Source organism: Thunnus maccoyii, chromosome 5 (genome assembly GCF_910596095.1).
Source record: "Thunnus maccoyii chromosome 5, fThuMac1.1, whole genome shotgun sequence".
NCBI lineage: Eukaryota > Metazoa > Chordata > Actinopteri > Scombriformes > Scombridae > Thunnus > Thunnus maccoyii.
This window is the reverse complement of record NC_056537.1, coordinates 27,261,996-27,273,687: the sequence shown is the minus strand read 5'-3', so window position 1 is coordinate 27,273,687 and position 11,692 is coordinate 27,261,996. Positions and strand designations below refer to the sequence as shown.

Below are 11,692 nucleotides of genomic sequence, written 5' to 3'. Positions count from 1 at the left end.
AACATACACTAGGCTACAAAACTCACTTGAATGTGTGTTATATTTCTACACCTATATCTATAACAAGAAAAACACAAAGAAATCAGTCAATACAAATACAACTTGAGATTTAAAGAAGATTTACAGAAGTAACAATCTACAACAGTAAAATACAATAGATGAAATTGTACTGTGGTTATTAAGTTGTACACAATGGCTACATCAGGTTACAGTACCAGCATGAACACATTAATCAAATGCCATACACTTGTGTAATGTGGATAAAATACAATAAAAAAAGAACAACAAAAGCACTTAAAAAAAAAAAAAAAAAAAAAGCATGTGAATGGCCGAAAGGCAACTTGATCCACTGAAGTCAGACTTTTCTCAGAATTCATGAACACAATTCAAAGAAGTTTCCAAAAGTGCTGCTGAACAGTAAGGACATGTGTATAAACAATACAAGTAGAATATGTCCATTTGATTTAAAAATGTATCCATAAAATACATGATGTCATAGCAATGAATATTATGGTCTATACAAGAACCATAAGGCTTTGGTGATGTGCCAGAACAATACGATACAGAAAATGTGATATTGTTTTGGGAATTGTTATTTTATAACTTACAGCTAATAAAGAGGAAATTCAATGAGAGAACCAGAAAAACAAGACATTACATTTCTCAGGTGACTCTGCACTGCGCTACTGAAAGGTTAAAAAGAATCGGTTTATTGGTCATCAAAAAGGTCACATTTATCAACACTAACTTAATAACACTAACTCAAGGTATTTCGGGTCAGGGAATAAAGATGGGAGGGGCGAGTCCATGTATGGTCCAGGTCCTTTAAAGGCAGCCAATAATTCTTTTTTTATGTAATCATAACAAATATCTCAGAGTGTGGACCTCTGGCCTCCCAGTCACATATGTGATGGTATAGTCATCATTATTATTTTAAAGAAAGAACTGGATAAATGAAAAGCATCCACAATATGCTGTGTGAATCGGACCTGCTGATCTATCTAATGCTGTAATGAAAAACTTGAGTGATCATACAATCAGGGGTCTTAGCTCAGGGGGCATATAGCAGCAGACTTTTCAAGATTTGACAGAGGAAGGTTGTGCATACATTTCATAGGTATTCATAAGTCATCCAAATAGTTAAATAGTGTGCTGTAAATTGGGACAGTCATGCACTCTGCTTCGGTCTATAGCTGTATTGAAGGAGTTGTCACGATACATGCCACTCTTGCCCAGGTTTTCAGAGAATTTTTGTGATTTAGGGTGGAAAGTACATGGTGAGCTTTCAAAGGTTGGAGAGTAAAGACCATATTCTCCAGAGGTGGTCCTGTACAGTAGATTCTGGGGCTTTGCCCATGGCGCTGACAATACATCTTTAACTGCTGGAGTCATCATGCAGGTGAAAACTGGGTTTCCAGGATTGGTGCATGTTTTTGTATTTTCTACCTGCTGTTGTTGAGAGGATGACATCATTGCAGTACCTATGAAAAGAAATTCAAAAACCTCAGCTTTAATACATGCTTACACAAAACCGAGCTCCTTTGTAGCAAGTATCTATAGTTAAACTGACAGATGCAGAGGCTCTATCTCATTTTGTTTTCCCATTCTCAAGTTAAGGATGCAAATGTGTCAACATGTAACAAGACAAAAACTTCTTCAGTATCTCCTTCTTCTTAAAAACTTTGGAAAATGTCATGTTTGAGGGGTTACTGGTTCCACTTCCACCTCTGAAATCTGCAACATCAAAGTCAAATTATGACACATAGGTGTTTGGTGAGAATTAAAATATTTAGTGAGGATTTGACAATTTCACATTGTAGAATTCATTTTCTAAGGAAGAATTCACAGGCTCAGTGTTTCTGATGTTTCAAACACATTTAAAGTTTCATAAGGGTACCAAATATTAACTTAGAGCTGATCTTTCTACAAGAATATCCACTTCAAAGGTATCTACTTCAAAAGACATACATGGTGACATATACAGAGAAATTCCTTTCTGTAGCTGTCTGGGTGACACGTTTCACTGACTTGAAACTGTGAATGAAACGCCACTTTCTCCCAGTCATTAATTTAGTATAATTACCTTCAAATGCAGATCTGCGTTGTCTCGACTTGGATTTGTCGTTGTCTCGTTAGCCAGAAGCTCGAAGTCTGGTTACTATGGTTACCATTAAACTCATGACGTCAGCTTTAGTAGTTTACAAGATATTCGTGTTTACCAGCTTTTTCCGGAGCTGTCAACCGCATTTCACAGTCTTCATCAGTGGATGAAATTTACTCACTTGTCATGGAGTAAATTACTTGAGATTATTGTGTCTAAACATTGGTGGGATCATTCCGTTGGCTTTGTGGGATGTACAAAAAGACACATGCAAAGTTCAAACGATGGGCGAGACCTCGAGAACTTGGATTTATGGATATGAAAATTAATAAACTGACAGTCCGTTGAACTTGCTGTTTGTTTGTTTTTATGTATTGGAGTTTGATTTCCCTCAGCACGTGAAGGCATCATTTCATTGGGCTACGTCATCACAGAGTGTCAGCTGTTTACGTACAATCACCGCGCCTCCGGTTCTCAAATAACGGCGAAAAACAAAACAACAAACATCCACGCTCAAACCGTGTTGCTCACAAACGTTTGCTGACAGTCTGCTACTGCTGCTGTCTTATCTTTTTGTAGGCTAACTGGTGTATCTGTAAAGGTAGCAGTGGAGTTTGACTGTCTTTCTCCACTTCCTGCCACCGTGTGTGAAGCTTAAAGTTGACTCGGCCACAGGAACAACAGCTGTACCCGGTGCTGTTCGGAGGATGGACAGTGAAATCCAGCGAGATGGGAGAGTCCTGGACCTCACTGATGATGCCTGGAGGGAAGACAGACTGCCGTATGAAGATGTTACCATCCCTCTGGTAAATGCTGCACGTACAGACAATGTTCTCACAGCTTGTTTATAGTCAGGTGCAGAAAGTTCACAGCAACATTCAGAACTAAGATCTGTCAAGACTTTGATGCCTCACAAAAACTACATTTAATTCAGCCTCTTTGAAAGTTTGAAATTGTGTCAATAATGCACATCCATGAACTCCTGTTTAAACATCTCACAGAAAATATTCCCGTTTATTCATCTTTTGCTTTCCTCTTACATGTTTCCCAGTGTCCATTTAGAAACTACAGATATAAAATAGCACTGAGATGGGTGTGACCCGTGAGCTCCTGCTTCACTGATTCATCTAACAATAATAATAATAATACATTAAATTTTAAACACCTTTCTCATAACCCAAGGACACTTTACACACAAATAATAATAATAGTAAAATAATCTCTTCTTGTCTTCCCTGTCCTCTGTCAGAGTGAACTGCCTGAGGCTGAGCAGGACAACGGAGGATCCACAGAGTCTGTGAAGGAGCAGGAGATGAAGTGGACAGACCTCGCCCTACAAAGCCTGCACGAAAACACGCCGAGCACTGGGAGCTGAAAGACTCATCTGGAATCAGACTGTAGAACAAACAAACCTACACACACACACACACACACACAACCAACGTGCACATCGGCTTCAACCACATTTGATTCACTGTCTGCTTTCATTTTTATTGTGTCTTTTTTAAAGGATTTTCAGCACGTTCCAGCTAAGCAGAAGTTATGTAAAAATGTATTTTGCATTGATAATTGATCTATATTGTGGTCTTTATACATATAAATCAAATGTAATTACTTTTGCAGCTTTGTAATAACATAAATGAGACTTTTTGTCAGTTTCGGAGGCCTCTCATTGGAAATCAGTCACATCCAAACATCCTAGGAAGCAGTCATTGTATGTGTTCACAATAACTTCTTCACCTTTAATTGATGGTGTTTATGTTTTATGTTGCACTCAGAAGGTCAGGGTGCTAGTCAACACAAGAATACTGTGTGTGTAAAAGTGTTCTTTGCTTACTAAAACAAATCCTGTTATTTCAAACCTGTCCTGTGTCAACTCTTCATCAGTCTCATCACCAAACATAGTAACGTTTGGCCTCATTTTATGAAATTGTAATGGCAATTGGATAAAAACAATCCTGGACTTACACCCGGCATTAAGTAATGTCTTCTCACATTTATTTCATATATCTTGATAGATTGCTTAGTACAGATCCTTGCAGCTCATGTAGTGAAGGAACAGCACCTTATATATCAACTCTACTGTATTTAGAGCAACAAAGTCTTGATTTAGACTTAACACAAACACACACATTCATTTATTCTTTATTCCAAATTGATGGTCAGAGTAACTGAAATACTAGAAAAAAGCTCCTCCAAGTCACTGATATGCAAAAGGGTGGACTGTGACTAAAACTGATATATATATGTATATGTGGATCACTTTGACCTGAACTTTGCATGTTTTTATTCTGTAGTGTAGTATTCTGGAGTAACACTACGCTTAAAATTAATATTATGCACTCATAAAGTTAATAGGGGCACCACCTCCATTGATTAATACATTAATTAGTACTTAACTAATTCGTTAATTAGGAGGAAAAATAATTAAATCAAATTAATCGGTCTTATACCTGAAAGTCATGGACCCTCATCTTCTGATATAAAGGAATACAAATACAATGACTTGGCGATAAATCAAGATATGTATCAAACCACTAAGGAATAGGGATGAATAGGGAAACTAAGCATATGTGCATATAATAAATTAAAATAACTGGATGCATGAATGAATGGGTAAATTAAATTAACAAGTTATTGCCAACAGAATGAATAGCTCTTGCATCAACTCTGAGGGGGAAGCATGGTAGATGGTTTCCCTGCTGTTGCCTTGGTGATAAAGAGCTGATGATGATGAACTTCATGGAAAGCGCCGAGCAAGGCGAAGCAGACTTGGCCATCCTCGGGTCGCCAGGGTAACAGCAAGATGAGAACCGTTGCAGTAGGTTCAGTGAAACAGCTTTGGTTCACTGCTTCTCAGGAGGATGAATCCAGTCTCTCTCTCTCTCTGTGAGAGGGACACTCAAATGTGGGCTTCCCTCAAATTTACGACTTAAAAGATAGTTGGCTAGCAGGAGAAGGGAGTATAGTCCTCCCTTCTTCTGGTTGGACAGTCTATTTGTATCTGAACAGAAAAACAAAGTCGTTAATTTCCTAAACTGTTCATTTTCTCTCTGTGGCTGGTGGTGAGAAGACTGGGTTTTTTAGTCTTGTCCAGTGTTTCCTTGACATCCTCATGCCAGATAGGTCAGAGGTCATTGGGTCCGTGTGTGTGTGTGTGTGTGTGTGTGTTTGTGCTCCTGCACTTACACAGACAGACTGTTAGGCCAAAAGGAATCATAATGTTTTTGAAAGAATTAAACTTTTATTCTTTTCCTGGGTTCAGTATCCTACAATTCACTACTGTTCAGTGTCACTCCAAGCATTGTTAAGTGGAGGCATTGCATTTAACCAACAATCTAAACAGTTAAAGAAAAAAGTCATTCTCTCTAAACCTTCTTTCTTTTTCTGAATTTAACATTTGTACAAATCTGTTTGGAAAAACAAACCATCTTCTCTTCTGTGTTTAAGATTTCTTATTCTTGCTCCAGATAGCTGGTTTTGCCACTGTCTCTTGCATCATGACTGGGGCAGAGCATCTCTGTAGAAACCTTCCTGAAAGGTTTGAACCAGAAAAGAATATCATGATGTCATGATGTATCCGTCATCACTTTGTCTTTGGAGCCTCTGCCATGAGCTTGCGGATGTGGTCATGTGGCCCCTTCCCCAGGAGGGCTGAAGGGTGTCGGTAGGAGCCCCCCAGACGATCCCAGAGGGTGAAGTATTGTCCGTAGTTGTAATTGAAGAAGAGGTGATGGTCTACATGGTGGGCAGCGCCGTTGATTAGACATATCAGGGGGCCGGGGATGCGGTAGTCTCCATCATGTATGGAAATGGTCCAGATGTTGACAAAGATGAAGAGAGAGAGGTAGATTACCTGGGATGTAAATATATCAAATTTAAAACATTTTATAGAGCCTTTACATCATGTTGATAATGTACTTTTTTTTTTTAGAAATAATTGTGTTTTTTTTAAATACATGAGCACAGACAACCTGAAATCCTTTAATTTCAGTAACTCAACTGCATTATGAAACATGCAGTGAAGCGTGTATAGCTATACAGTTATTTGCAATATTGTCAATCCTCAGACCTGACATCAAAATGTTTGGTAAAGAGTGAAAAGAGGACCAGCACCTTGTGGAGGGGGAAGATGAAAGGGTAGACGTGGTAAGGTAAGCTCTGCAGGAAGCCGTCGAGTGGGTGGAAGGCATGGCTGGCGAACGGCGTGGGGATCTTGAATGTATGGTGCTGCTTATGTAAGTGCTGAGGTGGAGAAACATAAATGGCCTGGATGTTAGGACTGTGTGAAACACACAGCAGGTAAACAAGGCAAACAAAGATCTACAGGAAAGCCATAATCAGAAAGTATGAAAAATAAGAAACGATATCCAGATAGAAAAAGCATTTTCTGTAACTTTTATGAAATTCAAACATCTCAAAAGTTCCACCTGACAAATACATGGAGATTTCTTTCATTGACATGTATTTTTGTTATTGATCACTTCACGGCCAAAATTAAAATACACCCACCACTAAATAGATGATATAAATTAGTAAACAGTATTACTTCTATACAGCCTCCATTATGTTCACCATTTTGTTGCTAAGCAGTAAAGTTGTGAGCTGTGAAACCAAAACACTGAGCTGAAAGATGCTAAAACGCTGGATAGAGATGACGAGGGCAGCAGAGTTGGTTGATAATTTTCTGTGGGTCCAACATCATAAGCGTCCTCTCTCACATTCTACATAGTGATTTCATCCATTGTTGATATAAAAATTTTAATTAGCGCAGCTTTAAATTAGCCATAAACATGCTGAAACTCACCTTATAAATGCTCTTATGGTGCATGGACCGGTGTATCCAGTAGATACACATGTCAGTAAAGAACAAGAAGCCAGCGATGCTTAGAAACACCCCTGGCCAGCCTGAAACACAAACAAACCAATGCAACCTTTTTCTACGTTTTAGAAATGTTGCAGTTGAAATTAACATGAACCCTGGTCTGGGTTTTGAGGTTTCAAGTAACTGTTCTCTCACCCAGGGAAGATTCACTGATGTTGTCAAAAAGTTTGCTGTGTCCCCTGATCTCCCAGAAGAAAAGGGCCACTGTGGGGAAGCTCATCCAGAAGATGGAGACAGAACCTAGTTGGATCTCTTTTCTTACCTGGTTCTGCCATATGATGAAAGATACATAGTTAGGATTCGAGAGAAGTTTGCTTTGGAACTGTTACCATTTTTTCTGTTTATTCACTTATTTCTCAGTCACATCAACTAGGGACAGTAGAAGGCAGGGAGGGGCAACTACCTGCCATTACTGCCTTTTTTTGTTCTTCATTCTGTTTTTTCCTTTCTTTTTTAAAAAACCTTTACATAACAAGGAAATATGCCCAAAAGGGACACTTCTGTGCCACAATATGTGCCATAATGTTACACCAAAGGCCTAAATGCCTGTGTAGTGGGTCCAATTTGGTTTTCTTCCCTCCCCCCAGAGCCTGTGCACATTATTGAAACCCAGAGTTATCTATCCTGAATTTATTCTGTTATGATCAATGTAGTGATGTTTGTTTAGCATACTTTGCCCACCATAATGCATTTGAAGTAATGCATGACTCCTAAAAATGTTATTCTGGTGTTATCTTTAAAACCAAAGAGTCACTTATAGTCTAAACCCTCCAATCCAGTCACTGACATTTATGTGGTCTACAAGTGTGAATACAAGGTTTGGTCCATTAAACAGCCTACCTTAATGAACTGTGGATGTTTCATGAGCTTATGGTCAAAGACACAGTAGAAGCTAAGAGCACCAAAGCCCAGGTAAATCAGTTCTGCTCCAAGGTTGGTCACCAGCCACAGGCTGATTATCTGACGCAAAGCCCCATCCTCGGGCCATGAGGCTGGATAAACATAAGGAGTGAAGATGTAATAGTCAGAAATGTTCAGCACATGATCCATAGCACAATCTGTGAAGAGAGAGAAAAGTACATGTAATCTTGCTTTTATCCACAATAACACAGCCTTCATAAGTTGTCTGTTAAAGAAAAGAAGAAATGGCAACAAATTGCATTAGAAAAGACAACATAAATATAAAGGTGCAGAGATGGTTAGTTTTGTCTGTCAGCAAGTATTAATCTAAGGTTGAAGTTTACACCCTACATTATGTTCAGCCTCCATTTCAACTTTTATTTATATAATCTGTATCACCAACATAGATACCAGACTGTCAAATTAAAGCATCCAGAACTTCGGTTTAACATTTTTTTAGCCTAAATGATTCCAACAAAAGCTGCAATGTCACTAAAACTAGCCAGCTTCTAACCCTGCAGCACTGTCCACACTGAGCGGGTACAGATCATCTCTTTCTCAGCAGTCAACATATTATCAGTCAGCAGTTAAACCACACTGGGTAGTAGGTTGATCTGCCTGTAAATGAAAGTGCTCTCATTTTAGGTCTGGTACAGTTTTAAAACATTAGTGTCACATAGTCTGAAAACACCATTTACAACACAAACTATGCACAATACATTGATCAGCAGTGAGTAAAATGTGTGCAGTTATCTGAAGTAAGTTAGATATTATTCAATGTAGTGTTCTGCAATTATTAAAAATGATAAGAAAAGTGATATCTCCAAACCTGTACTGTGTCAGTGGCTACTGTCTTAACGCAAGCCACTATACTTGTGCCATAAAAGCTCAAAAGTCTCACATTTCCCCTTCTTTGACCCTCTATTAATATAACTGTACTTCACAGAGACAGTACTTGTTAACTGAAGTCTTGTTGCAAATGACACCAGCACCTCTTTACCCTGCCGGCTGTTGGTCCTCCAGTATTCAGTCAACTGAATGTAGAAGACCACAGCACTTTTCTGATGATATTAGACCAAAGTCCTAAGTTTGTTATCATGGTTATCAAAAGCTGCTTCTGATGTGTTCTGTTTAACTTGATTGATGAACTTTTCTCAGACCCACTGAAGCTATTCTGAAGTGATTCCTCAACACCTCTTTTGTGGAATTGCCTTAAGATGCTAATCAGTGTGAAAACAGGGAAGCTGTGAATGATAAGAGTTAGTAGTTAAGCAGCAAGATAATGTATATGTAGAGTTCACTCAGTGAGGAAAACTGTACACAGAAAGCAGCAGCTGTGTCCCACACTGGAAGAAACTTAATGCAATGCAGTTCATGACACAGCGTCTCTCACTCTTTTTTTAAAAAAGCAAATTATTCAGCACTTCGGATTTACCATATTGGAATTATTTCAGATTATTTCAGTGCAAATGTCAGACGTGTCCTAACCTTCCTAGAAAATGGACGAGTCCTCCTTCCTCCACACACGACGTGTCCACTGGCAAATGATTTGTGACAGAAAACAGGAGATCTACTGTAGCAACTGTTTAGTGGCCTATGAACCACATACTGCTGATGTGAGTTCATCATGTATTCCAATAACTTTTTCATAAATGTTAACAGCTGTTTTCTTTAGAGGCCAATAGAGATTCAGAGGAACAGTAGTCAGGCAATAAGCATGTTGCAGGGATCCAGGGAGACACAGATGTGGAACAAGATCCCAGCATGTTCAGCAAATAACGAGTAGCTCAGTGACAGCAAGAGACTTGATCCCAGTCATTTTCTGCTCATTAGAGTGCAGTTTAAGCAAAATGATCTGAATGATAATTAACTTGAGTCCAAGTAATGGAACGTCTTTCATCAAAATATGACTTATGTCAGGTGGGGAAGCAGGAGTGGACCCAAACATAGAGGCAAGAATGCAGATTAGATGAAAAAATCTCCTTTAATCGTGGATGGTAATGAACAGGCAAACAGAGCTGAACAGAACAAGACGACATGTTCAGTCCTTGTTGGATCATTCATTTTCATGAATGATCCAACAAGGACTGAACAGAAAACCAGAACTAAAAAGAAACTGAACTAACGAGAAGATGAGGTGCAGGTGGGGAGATGGGTGGAGAACTCAGGAGAGGGGAGTGAACATACAGGGAGCTGATAGGCTGAGGAAACACAGGGAGCAGGGCAGGGCTGACGAGTCCAAATGCAGGGCAGGTGTGGAGGAGTACATGAACACACAAGGGAAACAGAACAAAAACCCAGAAAACAAACTCAACACCACCTACACTAACCCATCCAAGACTAACCACGAACACAAACCCAAGTACACAACCCAACAAACTAATGATGCAGTCCTCTAAACCCACCACCCAAATCATACACAAAACCATATGACCAGAAGGACTGACAACAGAAGTGAAACACGAGAAACTCCAAAGAACACAAAAAGTCGAGAAAAAAAAGGTGTGACACTTATTGTAATTCATTTATATGAAACGTGAAATAATCACCAATCTAATGTCTTCATATATAATTACATTCAAATCAGTGATCAATCATTGTATTATAGCTGTTAAACCTTGGACCTCGCCTGTTTTGATGCACTCTAGATTTGTCTTTATGGAAAATAAAATCACTTGCAAAGGCAATTTTTTAAAGTGCAAGTGCCCTGTAGCATGCTGGACAGCAGGATCCACTTTCCCCCTGAACTGTCTGCCCTTTTTTAGTGTCTTTTTTTTTAACACATATACACTTACACACACACACATCCCATACATATCCCCACAGCAACAGTAAGAGGAAGGAGGAAAAAAATATTTGCCCAGTCTCACACACACACACACACACACACACAAACCAACACATCTCACAGGTGGCGACAGGCATGCTGTCACTGAGCAAAACACACAAGTAGATGATGTGATCTCTTCTCAGGGATAGGATGAAACCTGCACAGAGAATCTGAACAGGATGGTAAATGTTTGGGGGGGGTTTTATGCATGGAGCTGCTATTTTCATCCCCTATCACTTAAATATCTCCATACAAGTTTCTACAGTGTATTGTTTTCTACATTGTGATTGTACACAGAGCTTGACTTTTTCATAGAAGGTTTTTGAAAGTCGTTATGAGACAAAGTAAAATGTGGATCGCCTGTTTAAAATGTGCACATGAAATAGAAATGTCTCAAATACATTTTGAGGAAATTTTGAAATCAGCTAAAAACTGGCATACAAGGAAGCTCGCTCTCTCTCTCTCTCTCTCTCTCTCTCTCTCTCTCTCTCTCTCTCTCTCTCTCTCTCTCTCTCTCTCTCTCGCTCTCTCCTTTCATCAATGTGTCAATGTCTCCCTCTAGAGCTCTTGATACAAACAGCATCAGTATCTGCATGTCTTTCTTTGCAGTTAATAATCCCACCATCTGTATTCATGACTGTTCATACAAGAAGCTGATTGTGCAATCAAAACTTACCTAAACTGATTTCAAGCTAAACTCATTTCACAATCGCTTCCTAATAAAATTACTGAGTAAACACTGGTATGATTCATGTCTGAAACCATACTAAAAAAGTCCACTTAAACTTATCACCAAACTGAAGTGGGAACATGTTTCCCACTATGAGAAGCTTTCTGCAGGACAGTTCAGTATAAAGATGTCACTCACTTCTGTGGTGGCTAGACTCCTGTGATAGACTGAAGACAGAAGAGTTCATGTGTTCATGTAGAAGTAGCTTTAAAAGCAGCTGTAACTGGCTACAGTACATTGAACAGT

The 11,692-nt window shown here is 39.1% G+C and overlaps 2 protein-coding genes across 3 annotated transcripts; one reads left to right on the top strand and one right to left on the bottom strand.

The window, feature by feature from the left end:
- The first annotated feature begins 2,534 nt into the window (after positions 1–2,534).
- anapc13 (anaphase promoting complex subunit 13) lies at positions 2,535–3,962 on the top strand. The gene is made up of 2 exons (XM_042411994.1): positions 2,535–2,907; positions 3,351–3,962. Exons 1-2 carry the CDS (start codon positions 2,809–2,811, stop codon positions 3,474–3,476), a joined length of 225 nt encoding a protein of 74 aa, XP_042267928.1. The 5' UTR covers positions 2,535–2,808; the 3' UTR covers positions 3,477–3,962.
- A 1,399-nt stretch (positions 3,963–5,361) lies between these two features.
- Positions 5,362–9,923, bottom strand: LOC121897708 (lathosterol oxidase-like). 2 transcript variants are annotated; one of them, XM_042412398.1, is made up of 6 exons: positions 9,375–9,923; positions 7,827–8,044; positions 7,122–7,254; positions 6,909–7,009; positions 6,218–6,346; positions 5,362–5,957 (listed from the first exon to the last, which is right to left on the bottom strand). In XM_042412398.1, the coding sequence occupies exons 2-6, from the start codon at positions 8,034–8,036 to the stop codon at positions 5,688–5,690; spliced, it is 843 nt and encodes a 280-aa protein (XP_042268332.1). In that variant the 5' UTR covers positions 8,037–8,044; positions 9,375–9,923; the 3' UTR covers positions 5,362–5,687. The 2 variants fall into 2 exon arrangements, with proteins under 2 accessions (XP_042268332.1, XP_042268331.1); XM_042412397.1 differs by lacking the exon at positions 9,375–9,923 and having other exon boundaries at positions 7,827–8,190.
- Positions 9,924–11,692: the final 1,769 nt, after the last annotated feature.